At 43.0% G+C, this 24,870-nt stretch overlaps 1 protein-coding gene across 7 annotated transcripts in view; it reads left to right on the top strand.

Annotated features, from left to right (window-relative positions):
• Positions 1-24,870, top strand: part of nav2a (neuron navigator 2a) — an 806,339-nt gene that overhangs the window by 357,107 nt on the left and 424,362 nt on the right. For 6 of the 7 annotated variants that reach the window (XM_080189922.1, XM_080189916.1, XM_080189917.1 and 3 more), the window contains exon 1: positions 12,074-12,761. The exons of the other annotated variant lie outside the window; for it this stretch is intronic. In XM_080189922.1, the coding sequence (XP_080046048.1) occupies positions 12,510-12,761 (252 nt within the window). In that variant the 5' untranslated portion in view covers positions 12,074-12,509. Of the gene's footprint in view, positions 1-12,073; positions 12,762-24,870 lie in introns of those variants that run through there. 7 annotated transcript variants of the gene reach the window in all.

Genomic DNA, 24,870 nt, shown 5'->3' with positions numbered 1-24,870 from the left:
GGGAGACTTAAATGCTTGTTATTTTCATTTGCAGTTCCAGCTACAAGTGTGCAATTGAGTTCATTGACACCCTTCTTGCCTTAATCCTTACTTGCACCTGGTCATCCTCTATGTTTGTTGACCTACCGGGGGCAGCATGGAGGCACAGTGGTTTGCACTGCTGCCTCATAGCGCCAGGGACATGGGTTCGATTCCTGGCTTGTGTCATTGTCTGTGTGGAGTCTGCACATTCTCCCTGTGTCTGCATGGGTTTCCTCTGGGTGCTCCAGATTCCTCCCATAATCTGGAAGATGTGCTAGTTAGATGCATTGGCCACGCTAAATTCTACCTCATTGTACCCATACAGGCATCGGATTGTGGTGACTAGGGGATTTTCACTGTAACCTCATTGCAGTGTTAATATAAGCCTACCTGTGACATTAATAAATAAACTTTAAACTTTCTTGCAACACCTCAATTTTAAAATTCTCGTTCTTGCTTTCATCGCACCTCCACCCCGCTCCTTCTTCCAGCCTCACAACCCTCTGATATCTCTACGGCTCCTCCAATTCTGACCTGTTGCACAACTATGACTTTAATCATTGTATAATTGGTAGCCATGCCTTCAGCTACTTAAGCATGAACTCTGGTGATGCCTCCCTGAACATCTCCACCTCTCTTTCCTCCTTTAAAGAGGTTCCTTTAAAGCTTCTTATATTCTACTGCTCTAACATTGTGTTCTGTGGCTTGGCATCAAATTTTTAAAGCACCTTTAAGTATTTTGCCACATTAAAGATCAACATTCAGGCTTAGGCTGATAAGTGGCAAGTAACATTCAAGCCACTTAAATGCCAAGCAATGATCAACTCTGAAAGAGTTTATCCAATCTTCGCTCCTTGACATTCAATGGCATTGCCATCACTGCATTTCCCACTCTCAGCATTCCAGGAGTTACGTCTGACCAGAACTAAATTTGACCAGCCATATAAAAACTGGCTTCAAGAGGAGGTCAAAGACTAGGAATCCTGAGGTGAGAGACCTCCTGACTCTCCTGCACACCATCTACAAGGTACAAGTAAAGAGTGCGATGAAACACACTCCACTTTCCTGGATGAGTGCAGTTCAACAACACTCAAGAAGCTTGGCACCATCCAAGACAAAGTAACCCACCTGATTGGCACCACCTCCAACATTCACTTCTTCCATTGTTGAAGCATGGCGGCAGCTGTGTGTACATCTACAAGATACACTGCAGTAATGCACCAAGGCTCCTTTGACAGCAACCTCCAAACCTGTGACCTCTACCACCTGGAAGGTAAAGGAAGCAGAACACCACTGCCTGCAAGTTTCACTCCAAGTTGCACACCATCCTGATTTGGAAATATATCACTGTTCCTTCACTGTCACATCCTGGAACTCCCTCCCTAACAGCACTGTGGCTTTCCCTACATCACATGGACTGCAGTGGTTCAAAAAGGCAGCTCACCACCACCTTCTGAAAGACATTTAAGGATGGGCAACAAATGCTTGCCTAGCCAGCGACGTCAGCACACAGTAAAAGAATTAACAAATGCACATTATTGCTGTAGTTAAGTGAGGACGATAGTTCAGTAAATGGCGGCAAGCAAGATTCAGTGAAACTTGCTTCAAGAAATGATGCATCGGTATCCTTTTAGGGGTCATGGTATTCTCAAACTCACTTTATTAGTCTTCTCGCACATCATTCTGAGGGCACTGCAGAGAGCAACTTGCCAAAGTGAGAGTAAACTGAAGGATGAAAATTTAAATTAGGAACTATGAAATTGAAAATTTCAGTGGGGATAAATAAAACAGCATGTGAATTAGTAATAAGGATATTATTGCAGAACCGATCTAGAGGCATCAATTAAAATTAATAGTTTAAATAAGGTACTAAATAGATTATAAGAAAGAGGGGATAGCTTTTTTTAAGAGGGGCAACTGAGACATAGGGCAGGATTTTCTGGTGCTACCCATTACTGGGATGGTCCGATTACGCTGAAAGTCTGAGATGGTTGTTTTAAAGACTGGAGGATGGTAAACCATGACATACTCCATCGGTCAGAGTGAGGACCTCTGCTTTATATAATTGACTTGGATATTGGAATACTGAGTTAAATTTACAACTTTTGCCAATACCAAACTTTTGTCAAGTAATGAAAATGGTATTCGTAGACTGCATGGGTAAGCTATCGGGATAGATAGGCTAGGGTTGTTTTCCTCTGAACAGAGGAGGCTAAGGGTTCATCTAATTGAGGTGTACAAAATTATTTATTTCTATTATTATTTCTATGTTTCTATAGATATAGCTGTTGGGGCTTGTAATAAGTCTTCGGAGGCAAAACGGGCAGCACGGTGGCACAATGGTTAGCACCGCTGCCTCACAGTGCTAGGGTCCCAGGTTCAGTTCCTGCCTCGGGTCACTCACTGCCTGTGTGGACTTTGCACTTTCTCCCTGTGTCTGCATGGCTTTTCTCCGGGTGCTCTAGTTTCCTCCCACAAGTCCAAAGGTGTGCGGGTTTGGTTGATTGGTCATGCCAAATGGACCCTAGTGTCAGGGGGGATGAGCAGAATAAATGTGTGGGGTTATGGGAGAAGGGCTGGGGTGTGATGTGGTCGATGCAGACTCGATGGGCTAGAAATCCCTTCACCTAAATCCCTTTATTTACAACTGCTAACAGCAATACACAGGATGCTAATAGTTAGAACTCTATCTCTGGAGGTGGGTGTCAGAGAAACTGAGGTTAAGTACAAGACAAAAATTCCCTGATTGTTCCATCAATCAGATCCTTAACAGGGAGTTCATATTCCAATAGGCCAACCTCAATGGCCTGATTGAAGTCATTACAGTGCTAAAGGGATCAAAGAATATGCAGGGAGGAAGGAGGTGGATCAGGATATTGAATTTGATGATCAGCCTTGATCAAAATGAATGGCAGAGCAGGCTTGAGGGGGCTGAATGACCTACTCCTGCTTTTAGTTTCTATGTTTCTATAGATGAGGGATCTAGATAGAGTAGACAAGAAAGACTTGTTTCCCTTAGCAGAGGGGTCAATTACCAGGGGACGTAGATTTGAAGTGATTTATAGAAGAAATAGAGGGGACATGACGAAAAGTTTTTCACCAGAGGGTGGTGGGCGTAAGGAATTCATTTCCTGGGCTGGTGGTCGAGGCTGAAACGTACCTGGGTTCTGCATCTGAAGCGCTGTAAACTGCAAGGCTATGGATCAGGTGCTGGAAAGTGGGATTAAAATGAGAGGTTAGTGTATTTCTTCTCTCACTGGGCTCTTTCTGTTCTTGTAACTTTTCGAAGGGTTCTGTGGTACCAGAATGGTTCCAGGCCAAAGATGAGAAACTTAACTTACAAGATTAAGTTGGAGAAGTTGAAGTTGTTATCCTTGGCGTAAAGGAGATTGAGGAGAAATTTGATAGAGGTATATAAGATAAAGGCTGATAATGTTGTCAGCGAAGGCCGTTAAGCTGTGTTATGGCTGGTCCCCAAACAAGGTTTGTTATGCTGGTGAGGAGGAATGAATTGGCTCCCTCTTTTTTCCAATCTCTTCAGTTGATTTCAACAGGGCTATTTTTTTAAACGGTCTTGTGGTTACCTTTTCCCAGCCCAATATTTATGTTTTAAAAAAGAGCCAATTTAACCAGCCTTTCTTGAGTTAGAGTGAGTTTCTTCACTTCTAACTGCCAGCAAAATGATAAAGCAGTCCATATACATTCACACAGATTAGAAGTGAGAATTAAGTCAAAAGCCAAATAGGAAAAAGTATACAAATCAGTCCTTGACTTGTCCGTGAGGAACAAACATTGGGATGTTGCAGCCATTGCAATTTGTGATTCCAGTAGCACTGACTTCAGTAGATGAACAGACTGTATCAAGATTGCAGTGTCCTGTGTTTGGCTAAGTTGCTCTGTTTCCTTTTCAGCTCAGGCTTTGCTGACTTGTTTTGCAAGAGAGAGAGTTACCTGCAAAAAATTTGCAGTAGTCTGGGAGATGACGTTCTTCTGCTGCCATGCACCGGTGCACCCAGCACTGGTCAACCCTTCCCACGTTTTTCAACTGGCTTTTATCCCAGACTTTGTACATTCCTGGAAGATGAAAATCCACGAACTGGTCTGGGACATTTGTTCACAGGATATCACTCCCACAGAGACGATCATCATCTCCCATTATCTCCACAGTAGATGGCGGTTAGTTTCAGTATAGCTTTTGTGGTTTTGCTATATCCTTATCTGGCAACATGATGTGATTCCATTGTGTCTCCCTTGCTATCACTCTCCATCAATTCAGCCAGTGATGGAATTTACACCCTCAGCCATCTTTGGCTTGTATGTCAATGTTTAGAATCATGGGTTTTATTTCAAAAGTTCTTTATGTAGGTTTATGATCCCTTCCACTGGCAGGATCTTTGGGTCTGTCCGTAGTCGATGGATGTTTGAACAGCTCACCTCTTTTTTTGGCCCTGTCCTTGCTGCGATGGAGCCATAAAATTCTGCTCTACGACACTGAGAGAAGTTTGAAGTCCAGTGAGGAGGTGCAGCATCACATTTTGGTTGCACTTCTGCAACGGTAATCACTTTTCCATCCGGTCATGCTGAATAAATGATAATCCTCCGAGCGTTACAACTACTGTGAGTTTGAAGCGATCTGCAGCCATTTAATGTTGCTGCAGCTGGTTTGTAAGTTTGCAGTATTTATTGTGCTTGTGTGGTGATGTGTGTGGATTTGCAAGCAGTATTTTACTTGGAAGAGAGTAATACATGTTCACCTTTCTCTCATCTAAAGACAGAAGACTGTAGGTGCTCGCTCCTGGCCGACTTATTTCTTCACTCACACTTTTGTCCTTCCAGTGTACTTTCCATCGTGGCATTTATTTTTGACTTGCCTGGAACTTTGGACTAAGGCGACAGAATCACACCTGGGCTATTAACATCAGAGGAGTGGCCAACAGTATGATACAAAGAAATATATTGTACAACTGGTAGGTACCTCCTAATCTACAGTGGCCTGAGAATTTTAACAGCGCTACTGTCATCAGTATGGGATACTTATTCGAGCTGTTTCCAGAGCATTTAAATTCTGTTACCAAATATAAAAATAATCGAGTTCCTTGCTCAAGAGCCACAGTATATGTCCCTGAACAGCAGTGCAACACCAGTTAGAATGATAATCATGTTTTTGGCACAGTTAATCCAACAATTGGCAGGGGGAGCAGATGGTTTCTTTTGAGGTTCTCTTATTTGAATCTTGAGAGTTTGATTCTCTTTGTATACAACAAAATGTGCCTGGGGAAAGAAGCGCTGCAGCTTTCGCTACAAGAATAGAAAAGCTGCAGTGCATACGCTGCCCAGTTCTTCATTGTTTCTCTGCAAACAGGTTTTTGGATGTAGGATTGTGCTGTTTCTCAGTGTGATAAAGATTCAATGTCCCTACACAGTTAAACCCTTTATCTGTGTGTCGTCAGTCATCTCCATCCCTGTCTCAGCTCCCCTGCTACTCAAATCCTCATCCTTGCATTTTTTTATCTCCAGCCTCAACCCTTCCGGTGTTCCCCTGGCACCCCTGCCTTCCCCCAGCTTGTGATCTTGAGTTTATCCAAATCTCCTAACACACATGGGGCATGGGCATTACTGGCTAGGCCAGCATTTGTTGTCCATCCCTAATTAAGAGTCACCCATATTGCTGCGTCTCCGGAGTCACATGTAGGTCAGATCGGGTAAGGATGGCAGATTTCCTCCCCTAAAAGACATTAGTGAATCAGTTGGATTTTTCCAACAATCGACAATGATAATCATTAGTTTTTCATTCCAGATTTTTATTTCACCATCTACTGTGATGAGATTCCAACCTGGGATCCCAGAGCATTGCCCTGGTGTCTGCATTACTAGGTCAGTGAAAATACCATTTGGCCACTGCCTCCCCACTGTTAGGATTAGTCAGGAACCCTACATTATTTCTGTTGGAAAAGCGCGATGCTACTTCAGTGCTCTTGAGCACTTTACTAGCCAGTGGTGGGTCTTGATTGCCTGGAATTCCCAACCCAGAGAGTTGCCAGCCAATCACAGGGCATGAGAACTGTGGTTGCTGCCCCGGTTAGCACTGCTGTCTCACAGCACCAGAGACCTGGGTTCGGTTCCCTGCTTGGCTTACTGTCTGTGTGGAGTCTGTGCGTTCTCCAGATGCTCCTGTTTCCTCCCACAGTCTGAAAGATGTGCTGGTTAGGATGCATTGGCCATGCTAAATTCTCCCTCAGTGTATCCAAACAGGTGCCAGAGTGTGGCGACTAGGGGGTTTTCACAGTAACTTTATTGCAGTGTTAATGTATGCTCACTTGTGACACTAATAAATAAACTTAAAAGCTCAATCTGAGCATTGCTACTGGATGCCTGGACACAGGTGAGTGGAGGGGGATTGGGGAAGATCAGGGAGGGTGGGTGCAGGAGGGGGAAACAGAGGAGGGCATAGGCAATGATAGCGGATGGCTTTCAGGAGGTTTGCCCCTTTCTGATTCTGGGTCCCTCAATCGGGCACTGTGTGCCTGACAACAGGACAAAATTTGACAGAGAGCCACATCTAAGGAGATATTAGGATTGGTTTCCAAAGGCTTGATCAAGGACATGGGCCTTACAGAGAATATGAGAAGGAGGAGAGTGAGGTGGTGTGACAGGAAGATTTAGCAGGCAATTTGACAACTTTGAGTCTCGTTGTGGAATGACTAAAGTCATAGATGCACACAAAACCAGAATTGGTGGACTTCAGCGATCCCAAACCCCCACCCTATTATTCCTCCCCACCCTCCCCAATGGCACGGGGTAATTACTGTGGAGTAATTCATTAATGAGCATAATTGACACTGACATTCCATGTTAGGTCCTTCACGTCCCCAACTTAATTAGAAGATTTCCCAATGCTAGAGGCCTGCTGCAGTACTCCTGCCCAAGAAGATGAAACCTCATCTTGGGGTCAAATGTGATACCGTATTTGTGAACAGATTAGTTTAATATCAGACGGTTACCAGGGAGAGGGATAGAGTTGGTAGCTGGAGAATGGAGTTTGGAGGCAGGGATCAGAAGCAGTGGTTAATTCACTCTTCCCAATATTTAATTGGAATATTCAACATTAACTAGTCTTGGGGAGATTAAGGTTGTTATGGGGCAAGCGGATAGCTGGACATTGGAGGAGGTACACATTGGTAATCAGAGGAGATCATCTGGCCAAGGTTGTCTAAATATTCTCAGTCGCTGAGTAATGTTTTGGGTATTGAAGTTAAATGGTGGTAGCTGTTAGTTTAGACTTGTATAAACAATCTGTGCCTTTGCAAAATTTCAAGAGAGAGGTTCTAATTTTTGCATGTAAGTACATGTATGAAAAGAGCGGGAGGCAATTTTCTGTCCTTGCCACACTGAACCTGGAGAATGGCATGCAGGCATAAAAATTGATTTTGCACCTGGCACTAAACAGTTTGCGATTCTTCCAGTCAGTTTCTAGTAGCGTGAACTGGAACAGGCACGAGGCTGATCAGTATATTTAAAGTAGTAGTTCCACTTCCAACAAACAGAATTCACCGGCCTTCGGGCATCTCGCAATAAAGGCAAGAAACACTACCGGTCTTCACAAGCAGAAACCTGGAGAGATGGTGACGTCAAGGTACCTGGGGGCCATTGAAGCTCCCAGATGGTCAGTGGCATGGCCAGGCAGTGCACATTGGGCAGGACCCACCTGGCATAGTGGCAGTGCCCAACTGGCACATCAGTGGGGACCACCAGGCAGCAGTCACTAGACTGTACGGTTGTGGCCAACAAACAGCCTGGCAATGCCAGTTGGGCACCACCAGTGTGTCAGTAGGCAGCGGCGAGAGGGTAGGGGACATGAAGGGGGGCTGGGCAAGGGGGTATATGACAGGCAGCAGAGTTGTTCAAGGGTGGTTCATGAAGGCAGTCTTGATGGAGGAGCTTGATGGGGTCTTGACGGGGGAGGGGGCATGTCATGGGTCTTGATGGAGGAGCTTGTCAGTGGTTGAGTAAGGGGAATCCATTGGGAGGACCCCGATGCCTGCAATCCATGTCAGAGAGGGGGGTAGGGGAATGTGCTGCCACTGCTGGGGGTGGGTCTCCCAATGCATTATCAGATCAGGGTACCCTTGCAAAACAGCACCCGAACACTCTAAAGCTGGGCTCACTGGCGGGTTTAAGCCTGTCCCCAAGTAATGGCGTGAAACTCCTAACTCTCCAAAACAGTGACTGAGGATGGGAGGATTGTGGTACGGAGCGCGCCTGAGAGACCAGCGTGGATCACTCCATTAGTCTCACCTGATGACACTTAAAAAAGTTTTTGGGAAAATTCCGCATGTAATACATGGATAAGATGGGAATTGAGGGATATGGGCCAAATGCAGGCAGTTAGGACTAGCTTAAGGGGTTAAAACGAAAAGGGTGGCATGGACAAGTTGGGCTGAAGAGTCTGTTTCCATGCTGTAAACCTCTATGACTCTATAATAGTTGAGCTGTTGTATTTGGAGATGGCTATAGGTTGTTGAGAGCATCCATTCTGCAAGATGTTGCTGAATGGAAGTAAAAGCATTGGTAAAAGAATAGGTGGGGTTTAACAAAAAGTGGATAAAAACGAGAAAGAACCAATTGGGAGGGAGAATGCACCTTGTGGGATAAATGTCATTACTGGGTATCAACAATATCACAGGTGGAATGATTTGAGAGGAAGGTTTGGAAATCTTTGGTGTTGACTCTGAATAAGGCAAATCATTTATCAAAATATTCTGAAGTGGCCAACGCAGACGATATGATAAACTGTGGGACAGCAATGTTGTTAATCAGGCTGCTGGATATGAATTTGGCTATCATTTTCAGATGATACAAGTTCCCCTCCAAATCATGTACCATCTGGATTTCGAAACATACTTGTGTTCCTTCATCTTCACTGTGTCAAAATCCTGGAGCTCCTTAGCTAACAGCACATGTGGATGTGCTTTCATCATACACGCACACTGGCAGTCCAAGAGGTGATGCATCCACTGCCCTCTCAAGGGTAATTAGGGATTAGTAATAACTTCTGGCCTTGCCAACAACATCAGAGTCCCATGAATCCTTGGGGAAAAAAAACTGCTTTCATGACTTTTAAGGAAAACATGTTTAGTAATTGGAATAGGCCAGAAGTCATTTGAGATATGGGAAGATGGGCAAATTTCCAAGAAAACAGAAGGGTGGAGTAGGCAAAAGAGTTTGAAGAGATGCCAGGTCTACACATTGTGTGGGTGATGGAAGGAACTGTAATAGGACCGGAACTCTCGTTGGAGCAGAGGATCTAAAGGCAGGAATAATACTTGGCGTCTGTCATCAGTCAAAATGAATGGAACAGCAAAGAAAAGTTCCCTTTTAAGAAAACTTAGAATCAAGCTCAAAAGGAATATGAATGAGAAAATATTCTGTCCCTCCTAAAGAATGTTAGGAACAGTGAGATGAGGATGAATGTGGAGTAGAAAGCAGGAATCACACAGGTTGCAAGAATCAGTTTCATGAAGGAGCTAGAACATTATAAATATTGGATTAGTGGAACCAAATCCTGGATTTGTCGGGTTTATAATAAAGAGTTAAAAACATCATTCAAGTTGAAATTCTTAAATGATGCTGACATCATTCTCTTTGCCAAGTGGTTCCTAGTGAGCAAAACCCATTAGCACTGATTAAAATATGTTGGAAATCAATCAGTGCTTGAGTGGGTCTCCCTTAAAACAGAATGTCTGTATAAATTACATCCCAAGTATGAAGATGACAAAAAAAAGTTGCTTTTGTGGAAACAATACGTACGACTGTTTCACACATTAAAAAAAAATCAGAACAGCTTAGCAAAACATGGAGAGGAACACATGCCTGAAAATATAATGAGAACAGTTCCAAATAGTGGATTGGTTCTGAAATATACTATGAAAGGTCTGACACTGGGAAGTTTGAAGAACAAAGGGACCTTGGCGTGTTTGTCCATTGATCTCTGAAGGTGGAAAGCTAGGTTAATGTGGTGGTGAAAAGGGCATATGGCATACTCGCCTTTGTCAATTAGGGTATAGATTACAAAAGCAGAGAGGTCATGATGGAGCTGTATAGAACTTTGGTGAGGCCATAGCTGGAGTACTGTGTGCAGTTCTGGTTGCCACAGTATAGGAAGGATGTGAACACACAGGAGGGAGTGCAGAGGCAATTCACCAAGGATGCTGCCTGAGATGGAACATTTAAGTTACAAAGAAAGGTTGGATAGGCTTGGGTTATTTTAGTTGGAACAGAGAAGTCTGAGGGGCGACCTGATTGAGGTGTTCAAGATTATGAGGGGCATAGACAAGGCGGATAGGGAGCAGCTGTTCCCCTTGGTTGGAGGGTCAGTTACAAGGGGACACAAGATAAAGGTGAGGGGTGGGAGGCTTAGGGGTCATTTACTCAGAGGGTCTGGAATACACAGCCTAGGAGGGTGGTGGAGGTGGGATGTCTCACATCCTTTAAAAAGTACCTGGATGAGTACTTGGCATGCCATAACATTCAAAGCTACAGGCCAAGAGCTCACAAGTAGGACTAGCTGGGCAGGTCAGGGCATGCGTCGGTGCAGACTCGATGGGCCGAAGGGCCTCTTCTGCATTGTAGTATTCTGTGATTCTGGTTTCAACTCTTGCAAAAGGATCAATCTTATGCATTTTATAGCTTGTGGCATAAAGCATGAACATTGTGAACAGCAGAGATAGAGTTTTGAGCTGGTTTTACTGCTGGAATAAACTGTTAAGATAGTTTACTAATGCAACAGTTTATTTATATAAAGAGAGTTGAAATGCCAAATACCATGGTTTGAAACAAGTGCGAAGCTATATTTGTCGATGATTACTCTACCCAGCTTAAAAATAACTTGGACTTCCAGTTCCAGATGCATATTTAGTTTAAGGGCATCGAAAGCTGCATCTAATTTTGTATTCATTTTGCATTCATTCATTCATTCAACTTACAGAAGGATTACAGCTTGTGTGACACAGATGTCATTTAGTCACACTAACCTAAACACATTTTCAACTAATCGCTGGTCAAAATTGCACCGGGATACAGAACAGCTAATCAACTCTTTCGAAACATGACACTGTGCTGCAGTTATCTGGAACAGGAGTTACAGAATGGGTTTTTTAATTTATTTGGTTTGATTTATTATTGTCACATGCATTGGTATGCAGTGAAAAGTATTGCTTCTTGTGCGCTACACAAGACGAAACATACTGTACATTAGAGAAGGAAAGGAGAGGGTGCAGAATCTGAGTGGCTTGAATCCATGGGCATTATTTTTTCTCTTGTCCCAGTTTTAACGTGGGTGTTGGCTATCTCTTTAATCCTCCCTTTACAGACTTACTGACTCAGACATAGTTCAATACTGGTGGCTATTCATTATTCTTTTCCTTGCAGCTCACTGGAGCTACAAATGGCCTTTGTACTACAGCGAAAGAATGGCACATTTAACCAGCTCTCCATATATATTAGGCCACTCCCTTTTTGCAGTGAATATTTGTTATCCTGATTTGAGAGAACTGGGCCAATCAGACGCTGGCACTGTCAGACCCTTTTCCCTTCTGATCTCAACTGTTTCCTCTTCAGCATGAGCACCAGAATGTGGTAGTGTGGAATCGATGAGCATGGCATTATTTTAAATCCGTGTGTGCAGTCATCTACCAGTTGCAGCGCTTGCCCTTCCAGGTGAGCTGCATCCATGGAAGTTGCGTTCATTTTTTGCAACAGCGACAACATCCAAAAAAAAAGAAATGATGTACACCTATGGGCCAGGGAAATTGAATCATCATTACCCGACTCGGTAGGCTGGATGGGCACTTTCCTATTCTGCGGTCTTTCTGCCTTTCGACTGTGACTGGTGCTGGCCAAGCTGAGGAGATTCTCTTTCCCCAAGGCACCGTTCCAAGGGCATTGGGTATTATCATATTAAGCTGTGCATCTGGACTAAGGCAGTGAAGAGGCTAGGCGCTTTGAGCTGCACACACACACACACACACACACTCTTCACACACACATGTGCTGAAAGATCTCAGAAAGCAAGATGTTATTTTTCCACAGGACTCCTGTGATTTTGAAGATGCAAATGACGGGACAGTGAATGAAAAAAAAAGATATCTGTGGAGCTGTTGCTTTCCTGCAAGGATAAATTGTTACATTCTGACTGTTCAGACATGTGCTGCAAGAGGGAGGAGTGAAGCTGGCTGACTAATGGAGATCAAAAAAATAAAATAAAGTATTCCTGGTGGACGGAACGGTGGGAAAACCTCTCAGCCCTGCTTGTGCATCATTTAAACTGTGCGTGCGTGTGAGCTCCCTGGCTGTGCAAGGCTGCTGTAGAGGCAACGATTTCAGAGCACGTAGTTTTTCCCATCGCTGCTGCTGCTGCTGCTGTAGTTATCGCCGCTGCTGTTTCCTGACCGAGTTGGGGAGAGAGACGTGCGGAGAAGGGGAACAGAAAAATGCCAGCTATTCTAGTGGCCTCGAAAATGAAATCGGGGCTGCCCAAGCCCGTTCACAGTGCCACCCCCATCCCGAATGTCACCGCAAGGGCTCTGCAGCAGCCTTGCTACCTGAAGCTGGGGGGCAAGGTAGAAGTGAGCAAGCCGACGTATCCGAGCCAGATCCCCTTCAAACCTGCACATGTGCCCGAAGGCGAAGGGGAGGAGAGGCAAGGGAAGACCATCAGCGCGGAAAATGGCTTTGACACTCAGGTGAGGAGGAGGGTGTGGGTGGCGGGGGGGGGGAGAAAGATGATCATTTTCACTTGGCACCTCTCGCTTAGAGGGACACGTTTTGTGACCTTGTCATTATTCTGTTTTAAAAAAAAAACAAATGTGAGGTTGTAAGATATTAAGCAGCAGGATCTTTCCATTGTCGTTCCCTATTTGACAAATGGTATATATGGATGTGGAGTGTCAGGCAGTGTGTTCAGTCGGATTTGGCCAGGTGCCCTGCAGTTTATTATCTACTGCACATTCTATCTACTGTGGCTGCTGGTCAGACTGACATACCAAGCTACAGTATATGTAGGGTAGATTATTGGACGCCTTCCAGGATCTGAAGGGATTTGTGCCTGCGGCTAATATTGGCATTATTATTAGTGTGAAGATAGTGCTGGAATCTTCTTCGCAGCCTCGCTGAACTTAATTGCTTGTCACCAGTGCACGATGGCCGCCCCAGAAGCAGTTGAGAAATCCTTCAGTTTTAACCCTGTCATCTCGTAAAACATAATTTTCATCAAATCAGTCTCTAAAAAGATACACATCACAGCTGAGCGAAATGAAATGCATCCAGTCCAATAAACATTATGACTTGATGGTAAGGGTTAAATCACCTGATTTTGGCTTGGTTGGTGGACAATATATCTCCCAAAATTGTGTAAACTGAAATAAAGGTTTTGTCAAGATTTGTCCTGCAGTTTCATGTAGCCTTCTGCAGCCTTTCAAGGAAAGCTAAATTAGGTAATGTTTCATTGGGTACTTGGAATAGTAACCAGCTAATGGTCGAGGTTTTGTGTGTGAGATCCATTTGTTGTAATGCAGCACTGCCTATTTTGGGCAAATAGAATTGTGAGAATGTTGCAGGGCTTAGAAAAGAAAATCAAGCTTTTATGTCTTTGGACCCACCGATGTTGCAATACAAAATTTTAAGAGGCTGAGTGTCTTTATGTTTGTGTGTGGGTATTCCTGTGATGAGTGATGGTGTGAATTCCTGAATGGCTATCGTCAATGGTAGTAGCAATGCTTCTTTACTTAAGATGGGCATTCTGAATTGGAACTTAGAATCACGTTCGGGAGCTGCCTGTGTTTGAACAAAGCAGCATCCAAGCTTTTGCCTTGGCAAATTGACCAATGAGGCACATCAAATTATGGCTGAGCAAAGCAAGTTCAAGGCAAGATGGGGAGCCTGAAAGAAAAATGGCTTACAGAGCTCGAGGCAGCTGAGAGATGCTAAATGAGGAAACATAATGTGACATTGTCATCTTCCCGAGCTGGGGTGGCTTTCAGTTAGATCAGGTTGGTAGGATTTGAGGATTTATTGAAGATAATTACAAGTAGCACCTTGAAACCATGATGGGTTTATCAGTGAGGAAATGGAAAATTAGAGGAGAGAGCTGATAAATTGAAGCCTTTCTCATTCAAACAGAGGAGATTTGAAGAAGAGGGATGTGATAAAGGCAGTCAAAATTACATAGAGATGGGCAAGTTTGCAGAAAAAATAATGATTTTTCAACGTTGCATATAGCCGAGGGTTTCAGAAAAGGCAATATCGATACAAGATTGCTTGTAAGAGATTTAGGATGGAGAACATCAGGAACATTTTAGACAAGAGATTGTGAGGCTGGTTAAATGCACTGCCAGGTTTATCAATGGAAACCCAGATCATTGGCCGGAATTCTCCACCCATTCACGCCTCTGCAAGGATGGAAGGAGAAACTGGCGCTCGGCCACATCTCCATTCATCCCAGTAGGACCAGAGAACCCCTCTGGTATAAAAGGCCAGAGAATTCTGGCCCATGCCAACAGTCATGAGCAAATTGTTGCCATCCTATGTATGTGTATGTAATGTGTTTGGTTGCAGTGCCTCACAGTATATAGGCTGCCTGCGTGAACTTCAGAAACTCTATTTTGGGGTGAGACAGAAAAAGCTTCTTTCTAAATTTTTCCATGGTCTTTGAACCCCAACGGGTTCAAAGGATGGAATGGAGCCTCACTATCAGGACAGAATGAGACCCTCATGTCAGGATAAAATGGGACCTCCATTTCAGGATAAAATGGGACCACAATGTGAGAATAAAACTGGACCTCCATGTCAGGACAGAATGGGATCCCATTATCAGGATAAAATGGGATCCCAATGTCAGGCCTGTGCTTGCCGGGAACAGGTCCGGAGGAACCATAATTCCAGAGATGGCCTCCTAACTGGTCACCTTAGCACTTACCAATTAAGCACAATGGGTGGGCTCCTGATGCCCTTGGCCTGGCTCCAGAGACTTGACAGCTCTAACAGAAGAGATGGGAGCTGTGGAAACAGATAGTAGATGCAATGGTCATTGTAACAAGTATTTGTGGTTAGAAGCACAATTGAAAGGAAAACATAGAAGAAACAAAGACTGCAGAAAACTGTGGTATCAAAGGGTCTGGGTGTCCTCACAATGGCAACACAAGAAGTCTACATGCAAGTAAAACAATTAATTAGGAAAGCAAATAGAATGTTGACTGGGATGATGTGTAAAAGTAGGGAAGTCTTGCAACACACTTAGAATACTGATTAGGGTTTGGGCCTGGTTATCTAGGGAGGGATGTAAATGCGTTGGAGGTTCACTAGTTCGAATCTTGGGGTGAAAGGCTTGTCATAGCTAAGCAAGTTGGGTCTATGTTCATTGGCGCTTAGAAGAATGAGATTTGATTCTGTTGAAAAATTCAGAAATGTGAGGGGGACTGAATAAAGGTTGAGAAAAGGTTTTCTTTTGTGTGTGAATGTAGAATTAGAGGACCTATTTTCAGAATAAGTGCTGCCCTGTGTGAGATAGAAATGAGGAGGAATTTCTTCCCTCAGACGGTCTTGACCCAAACAGTTCCTGAATTCATCAAGACTTGCTTCAGAAGTGGTCAGAAGTGCTGGATTCTGTGTGAGTGATTGATTGCTCTTGATATCAAAGTAGCGATTCACTAAGCGTGGCACCAAGTAGCCTGAGCATCACTGGGAATCAAGGGAAAACTCTCCACTTATTAGAGTTATACCTAACACAAAGGAAGATGGTTGTGGTTGTCAGAGAGCGATCATCTCAGATCCAGAGCATTGCTGCAGGAGTTCCTTGTGGCACTGCCTTAGGCCCAACCGCCTTCAGCTCCTTCATCAACGAGTTTCTCTCCATCATAAGGTCAGAAGCGGGGCTGTTTTTTGATGATTGCACAGTACCAGATAATAAAACAGTCAGTGCCCACATGTAGAAACTTTCAAGCTTGGGCGGATAAATGACAAGTAGCATGTGCGCCATACAAGTGCTAGACAAGAACATCTCCAACAAGAGAGAAACTAACCCCCATCTCCCCTTGATGTTATCATCGCAGAATCCTCCACCATAAATATCTTGGGCCAGCCATATACAGACTGTGACTGAAAGAGCAGGTTAGAGGCTGGGAATTCTGCTGGTGAGCAACTTGCATCTCCTGACTCCCCAAAGCATGTCTTCCATCTCCGAAGTTCATGTTGGGAGTGTAACGGAATGCTGTTGACTTGCCTGTATAGAGTGACTCCACCCACATTGAAGAAGCTCGATACCATCCAAGACAAAATTGATTGACACCCTAACTACCATCTTAAATATTTACTTCCTCCACTACTGGCATATAGTGGCAGTTGTGCATACCATCATAAGTACCCCAGTAACTCACCAAGGGCCCTTCAACAGCATCCTCCAAACCTGCGACCTCTAACACACAGAAGGATAAAGATTCCGTTCCAAGTCACACACTATTCTGTTTTGGAAGTATATTGCTGTTTTTTCTCAATTGGACCAAAATTCCCTATCTAACAGCACTGTGGATGTACCTAGACCACATAGAGTGCAATGGTTCAGTTAGGGCAACAAATACTGGCCTTGCCAGTGATGCTTACACCCCAAGGTAAAATGAAAAGAAAATTCTTTGGAATTCTTTATTCCTGAGAATTGCATAGACTGAGTCGTTGAACATATTCATGGGTGGGATGGGCAGTTTCTTGAACTCTTCTGCTTATTAGGCAGTCCCTTGCAATCAAGGCCAACTTTCTTCCATTCATGTTTGATGGGTTCTTTGTGGCTGATAGGCCCAGGGTGCAATCTGTACACTCAGCAACATGTGGGCAAGTGGTGCTTGGAAGGTTGGGTCAATCGTTGTTGGGAGACTTTTGTATGCTCTCTCTGAGGCCTCAGTTTCTCCTTGGCATGTTGCTGATGAAGTCTGTCAATACGCTTGATGCTTTCCCGAATGGACCTCTATTTTGGTAGATCACAAGCCAGGAGTTTCCATGAGTGATGGGTTGTTTGATTTCTTAAGGGATGTTTTGAGGATATCTGTAAAGTGTTTCTGCCATCCTCCTGTGAGTCTCCTGTCAAGTTCAGAGCAGCTGCTTCCAAAGCCTGGTGTTGAGAATACAAGCAACATGATCGGAGTGGATGATGGTGTAGCGGCAATGTCACTGGACCAGCAATCCAGATAGCCCAGGGTTAATGGAGGCAAGGGTTCAAATCCCATCTCAGCAGCTGATTGAATTTAAATTCAATTAATAAAAAAAATATAAAATCAAAACCTAGTCGAATGGTGACCATGAACTGAGTATTGATTATTGTAAAAACCAAATGCTTCACTAATATCCTTTAGAGAAGGAAATCTGCCATCCTGAACCTGGTCTGGCCTACATGTGACTCCAGAGCAATGTGGTTGATCCATAACTGCCCTCTGAAATTGTCTAGCAAGCCACAGAATTTGAGCGCAACAAGTACTGGCCTTGCCAGCAACGCTCACATTCCATGAAAGAACAAAAAAAAAGAAAATGTCCCTCCCAGCGCAGCTGGTTTTGATGCCTCAGTGCTGAGCAAGTTGGTTTGGGAGAGGTCACTACTGTTTGACCACCTTTCTAGTTACTGGATTTGGAGACTCCGGCGACTGCACCACTGATGGTACTTTTTTTTAATTCATTCATGGGACATGGATGTTGCTGGCTGGCCAGCATTTATTGCCCGTCCATAGTTGCCCGAGAGTCAACCACCTTGCTGTTGGCTCTGGAGTCACAAAGGCCAGACCAGGTAAGGATGGCAGATTTCCTCCCCCAAAGGACATTAGTGAACCAGATGAGTTTTTTCCCCACAATTAACAATGGTTTCTAATTCCAGATTTTTAATTCCAGATATTTTTATTGAATTCCAATTCCACAATCTGCTGTGGGGGGAGACAAATCTTGGCCCCCCAGAACATTAGCTGAGTTTCTGGATTAATAGTCTAACGATAATACCACGAGGCCATCGCCTCCCCAGTGCTTTGCTGTAGGTTATCTAAATCCTCAAAACATATAGGAGCATGGTGGGGGGAGTGACACTGCTGCTCATTAAACCATGATGTTTGCCTTGAGTTTGAATCCTGGTCACAAATACTACTTTCCTGAATTACTGAAAGTTAAATTGGCACGTTGGAGGTGATGATGAGTTTTGTTGTCTTTGTTTGCCTTTGCCTCGTGGAAGCTCCCGAGGGGAGGCAATGGCATCGTGATATTGTCACTGGCTATGGATCTAAGGACCCAGGCTAATGCTCTGGAGACCTGGGTTCAAATCCCACCATGGCAAATAGTGAAACTGAATTCAATAAAAATCAGGAATTAAAAGTCTAATGATGACCATAGAATGATTGTCGTAAAATCCTATCTGGTTAACTAATGCTCTTGAAGGAAGGAAATCTGCTGTCCTTACCTGGTCTGGCCTATATGTGACTCCCATGACCTAGCAGGTCTCACAGTTCAAGGAAAAGTAAGGATGCACATCCAGATCCCCTGAGTGAATTAAAAAAAATAGAAAATTATATATATTTTCCAGGATTCCACTGGGGAACAGGAAGGAAACTGGGACTGAAACCTAAGATCAGATCAGCCTTGATCTTATTGAACGGTAGAGTAGCCTCGAGGGACCAGATGCTCTATTTATAATGTTCTTATAATAAATTAATCTGTGGAACTAATCTTGTGTCTAGCTGATATTGTTGGGTACAACATTGTGCACCCCCACAGATCCCAGCATGACACATTCCCATGTAATATAGAGTCTGCATTTTGCTCTTAGGAACAGAGAAATTTTGAAGTTAATCTGTTTCTCTCGTGGGAGTTGGCAAGAAATATTTGTGGCGGGGGAGTGCAACACATTATGCATCCAACATTTTCTGTATTTGTTAAGGTGCAAGATTTTTGAGAGAACTTCATCAAACTCCGTCAGTTGTGATCATATCTTCATTAATTCTGTAGGATATTTATTTATCTATTTATTCTTGGGATGTTGGTTATCATCTGTAGAGTCAGCATTTATTGCCCATCCCTAATCCGAAAGAAGTGGGATAGCTTGATCTTGGGTTTGGACATAGCTTGGCTCAACATTGAGGGCCAAAGGGCCTATACTGTGCTGTACTGTTCTATGTTCTAATTGCCCTTGAGAAGATGGTGATGGGCCGTCACTTTGAATTGGTGTAGTCCATGTGGTGTAGTTACTCCCACAGTGCTTTTATTAGAGAGTTCCAAGATTTTGGCCAAGTGACAGTGAAGGAATGATGATATAATTCCAAGTTTAGGACAGTTTATGGCCAGGAGGATAACTTGCAGATGGTAGTACTCCCATGCTCCTGCTGCTCTTGGCTTAGAGGTCATGAGTTTGGAAAGTGTTGTCAAAGGAACTTTGGTGACTTTCTGCAGGGCATCGTGTAGATGGTACACATTGCTGCCACTGTGCATTAATGTTGGAGGGATTGAATATTTAAGGTGATGGATGTGGTTCCAAACAAACACATTACCAGGGTGGTACAGAGCACCCAGCAACTGCCGTGCTGTTGTACCCACAATTTTTATGAGGTTGGATCTGTTAGGTTTATAGTCAAAGGTCATCCCTAGGATGGTGGACAATTCATTGATAGTATTGCCATTGAATATCAAGGGGAAATATTTACATTTTCTGTGATTGGAGATAGTCATTGCCTTAGACTTGCGTAGCACAGGTGCTATTTACCAATAAACAGCTTAAATCTGGATGTTGCATTAACGTAAGTTCAGGAACAAAATAACATGCATGTTGAGAACTATTTTTAGTGATGGTTTTATAATATGAATTTACATGTTTGTTTCTTGTAGCTCATTGGTAGTACCAAAGTACTGCTAGAAAATCAACACACATTATTGATTTATATAAATACGTAGAATATGTAATGGAATCACCCTATTGTTATACGTCTGGTAGAGAAGATGGTCTTCATGTAGAAATACTCATCTCTGGAAGGGACATTGATACATTGACATATTTGGCGATGAACCATATCTTTTGCATTTTGGTTTTTCTCACACATTGAGGGAGTTCTTGAACTTAGTTGAGGCTGAACTGAGTTGGGATGCAAAATTAGTAAACTTAACCGTTCCCACATGACATGCCAGCTGGAAGATTATCACTGAGTAGGAGTCATCTGCTCGTCCGCCCTTTTGGTTTGGAGATGGCTGGAAATCATGGGAGGATCAGAACCATGAGAAAAATCTTAACTTTGCTGTTGCAATCCCTGTCGCCTGCCAGTCAGTCACACCACTGTAGTACAGCAGGAGTGAGGAAGAGAAGTTGAATATATCTGTCACAGTGCAAGGAACATTTTTAAAGCTGTCACTTTGCTCTGCAACTTAACTTTTCAGAATGTTTTTCAACCTCTTCATATTTCAGCTAAGTTTTAAATTGCCCATGAGCTAAATGATAGGGTTCTGCAATGTTAACTATATATTTAGTTGGAAATTAAGAATGCTCTGCGGTTGACAACATACATCTATAAATGCTGGCTAGTCAGTTTACAGCCTGGACAGATAACAGTGCCTTTGCATGGCTCCCCTTCCTATTGACTACAGGTGGAACAAATTGTGCCCATATATGCACTTTGCACAGGAGGATGCAACTTGTGAGCCAGAGTGATGGCTGATCTCTCACCTCTCTCCTCACCACCCCCATACTTCTCCCAGGACACTGAATCTATCCTACATTCCTCACCACTGATTGGGCTATAGGTGACTCGGACATGGTGGGGGGGCACAACATTTGAAATCTGCCAATAATGCAGGTATCACTATTTGGCAGGCAAGTGCAGAGCTTACAGATCAGCAGGTTGGAGACAGGCCGTAGGTGGATGTTACTCGTCAATGAGAAAATGTGAAGTAACACATCTCTGGAAGAGAATCACAAAATAGAAGTATGCACTCAACAGAACTTTGTTGAAGGGTGTAAGATGGACAAGCGGTTCGAATCTGTCATTCCCTCGAAGAACTAATGTGGGAAATTAAAGCTGGCAGAGCAAAAAAATGTCAGTTGCCTTTTGGGTTTCAGTAATAGGTTCATAAGAGTGCAAAAGTCAAGAGGGCTTGACAACCCTGTCCAATATAATTGTTCATTTACCCAGTCCTCTGTGCAATTTCGGTTGTACCATTACACATAATGGACAGTAAAACCACACAAAGCATGCAACTGAAATTTGTCAGGATATTAGCAGTGATTGAGAACTGCAGTTTTGAGGAGAGACTTAAGATACTGGGAAGGTTTCTATTGGGGATGAGAGACAAAGAGTACATTTGATATTTTTAAAAATAGTAAATAAGAGGAAAAAATGTTTCTTCTATGGGTCAGAAGGGTTCATTACTTGAAATGGCTACTGAGAGGGAGAAGAAAGTTGGAGAATTTTATTTACGTGGGAAGGAGGTAATACGCTTTGCCATTGGGATTTGTCGAAAGAGATGGCATTACTTCTTTGTAAGAGAGGAGTAAGACTGCTGTCTCAAAGAGCAAACACAGACAGAGGTCAGCCTCATTCCATGCTGCAAACGTCTTTGGTTGCTTGAAGATATAGCTCTGTGTTCAGTTCCTCCTTTTGTCCAAAGTAGTGCACTTGTGTCTTGATGGATAAACCGAATTCCATATATCAGGTGCATCGTAGGTCAGCTCCTATTTTGTTGGAGTCTTGCAGCTCAGCGACATTTCAGTTGTGAAATTACTAAGAAATGAAATATGTGATCCACATATTGTCCCAAGGAAAGGAGCTAGGTGAATTTGAGTATTTCTGATTTTTAGTTTGTGGACCTCTCTTGTCATCTATTGCCTTCCCATATTTTACCAATATAAAACTTGCCATTTGTTCTGTTGAATGCTGATTTTCAATTACTGGGGACTGAATATGTTTGACATCAGTGCTAACCTTCAACTTGTCTTCTTCATTGTTAGGCATTTTGGCCTTCCGCGTTTAACTGAGTCATGTGCTCCGTTAAAGTAAGAACAGACATTAATTTATTTATTAGAGAATTTTCTTCTCTATTTCTGATGAGTTTTATTTTGTATGCTTCCTGTCAATACCGTGCACCATTATATTATTCACAGCAAACTGCATTTGGTCTCTGCTTGTGGCACAATTGAGCATATCATTGCAGTGATAACCGCTCTTCCTTCCTTCCTCTCAATCACTGTCACAGTAAAATTCTGCATTCTGTTTACTGTCGTCTCCTGATGTTATGCAAATCATGAGAAACTGGTGAATATATTTTTTGAACATATGAATTTCCCACTAGGGCCTCATGCATGCCAATTTTGAGGTTGCATTCCTGTGCTGTGCAGAACTGTTTAGTCATGAAAGTACATTTTGCAGTTCCATGTATCAGTATTTTCTACATGCTTTGCCAAATGTCCAACTGTTGTATTATCCTTTTTTTACTCATTCATAGAACATAGGCATCGCTGGCTGGCCAGCATTTATTGCTCACCCCAGTTGCTCTTGGAGGGCAGTTTAGAGTTAACCAGGATTTTCACAGATGACAAATCCAAACCCTCTCAACCTCTGCATCTCTTGGTCCTTAGTTAACAATAACTTCAAAGATCTGTCCATATTTGGAGAAGATGGATTCCAGGGACTGTTCATCAGTGTCAAAGTTAAGACCACCAACAAAAAGTTTTCCTTTATCAGACATTTTGCTTTACTTCCGACAAAATGACTCCAACACACAACAGCACCTCCAGATTCCAGGGTGGATGAACCATGAAACCATTTTCAATTGACGGTAAATGTCCTTTAAGGAAGAAAATCTGCCATCCTTACCTGGTCTGGCCTACATGTGATCCAGACCCACATCAATGTGGTTTACTCTCAACTGCCCTCCAAGGGTAATTAGAGATGGCAATAAATGCTGGCCAGCCAGGAAAGGCTATGTCCCACGAATGAATAAAAAGAAAAATATCTTAAGGTCAAGTTTATGTAAACTCGCCATTATAGGGCAAGTAGTCCCACAACTGGTATCTAAGTGAAAATCACACTGTGTTTAGAAGTACTTGTTGCCAAAGGGCATTTTAGATTGGTTGCCAATTGTAGGATATCAAGTGTTAAACATTAAATAAAGAACATCAGTGAATAACAATTGTTCAATTTTGGATATGTTACCAGTGGCCATCCTTGTGCATATTTAAGCCAGGATTTTCTGCTGGGCGAGTTTGGTGACAGGAGTGGAAAATCTCGTGAAAAGTCCCAAATCTCATTTCACGCTGAAGTAGACAAGATGGCGATAAGCGAAGAAATCAGAGGGTGGGCATTGTCAGGACATAACAAGGGAGTGATGGTTGGAGGGGAGAAAGCAAGGGATTAGGGTAAAAGGAAAATCTTGATCTTTTGATTTGATTTATTATTATCACATGTACTAGTATACAGTGAGAAGTATTGTTTCTTGCGCACTATACAGACAAAGCATACCATTCATAGAGAAGGAAAGGAGAGAGTGCAGAATGTAGCGTTACAGTCATATTGATGATTCGTTGTCCTGAATTCATTGTCCCAAAAAATTGGATTGTCCAATCATTTTAATCAAGCACCAGAACACAACATGTAACACATGGTGGAAGGAGTTGAATGACCAGTTAATTAGAATGACCAGACAACTAAATTATCTGTACTTAGGAATTCAGAAGCAAAATTGAAGAGACTAAATTAGAGGGTATTGCTAATAGAGGTGAGGATTGTAAGAATGCAGGAAGACAATGATAGACCAACATAATCAGCAGTTTGATTTCATTAAAAGATGAAATTGCAATTTGAACCATTTGATGACTGCAAACACTTACTTAAATTTTCATAATAACAGCAAAATTCTGATTTATTGAACATTACTAGCACTCCAGAAATGTTGCAACAGACATTTCCTGTGAAATATTGGACGATTGTAGTCAACGTAATATTGATTGAACATTTTTTTTCAAGCTAAGGTACCCCTGACTAATTAGCACCATGAAGATTTGTTCATACAGATTTATGTACTGGCTTTATCCATGTTAAGAAAAAGGAAGAATAAATCTCTTCTACCTAAACAGCTGAAAAATTGATCAACTTATTTTGTTTGGAGAGCTGGATGTAGAGCAGGCAGTGCATTGCTGCTTGCTATTTGTAGTCAGTCTGCGGTTGCCATTGTTGTTGTTAGTATAGAGAATGGCGCGGAGTGTCACCCTGTAATAACCAATGGGCTCAGCTTCATAACCCACAGAAACCAAAAGCCTCTCACGCTGTGATGCTGCTGAATGTAGTTTTCTGTTTAACTTGGATCAGATGCCTGACTACGGAAACGCCTTCAGCCGAACCATTTTTATTGTTATTCTGGTGTTGCGAATTACAACTCCAGTGTGTTCCGTTAGCATACCATAACATCAACAATTCTCTCTGATTGCATCATAGAATCGTAGTATAGGTCTGCGGGTTAGGTTGATTGGCCATGCTAAAAATTGCCTCTTAGTGTTCTGAGATGCGTAGGTTTGAGGGATTAGTGGGTAAATGTGTAGGGATATGGGGATAGGGCCCGGGTGGGATTGTGGTCAGTGCAGACTCGATATTCCAGATGGCCTCTTTCTGCACTGTAGGTTTCTATGATTCTGAGTGCAAAAGGAGCACATTTGGCCTGCTTACGGAATAAATGCTGAAAAATGGGATCAGTGGGACTTTAGTGGTAGTTATTGTTGGTGTAGAGTTGATTGGCCGAAGTGCCTCTTCTGTGCTTTACGACTCTGTCTGTGACTCTAGACTTTTTTAAAATTCATTTTAT

This window comes from Carcharhinus amblyrhynchos, chromosome 6 (assembly GCF_965287045.1).
Source record: "Carcharhinus amblyrhynchos chromosome 6, sCarAmb.v2.hapA, whole genome shotgun sequence".
Lineage (NCBI taxonomy): Eukaryota > Metazoa > Chordata > Chondrichthyes > Carcharhiniformes > Carcharhinidae > Carcharhinus > Carcharhinus amblyrhynchos.
The sequence above is the reverse complement of the archived record's forward strand: the minus strand, read 5'-3'. Positions and strand labels throughout refer to the sequence as shown.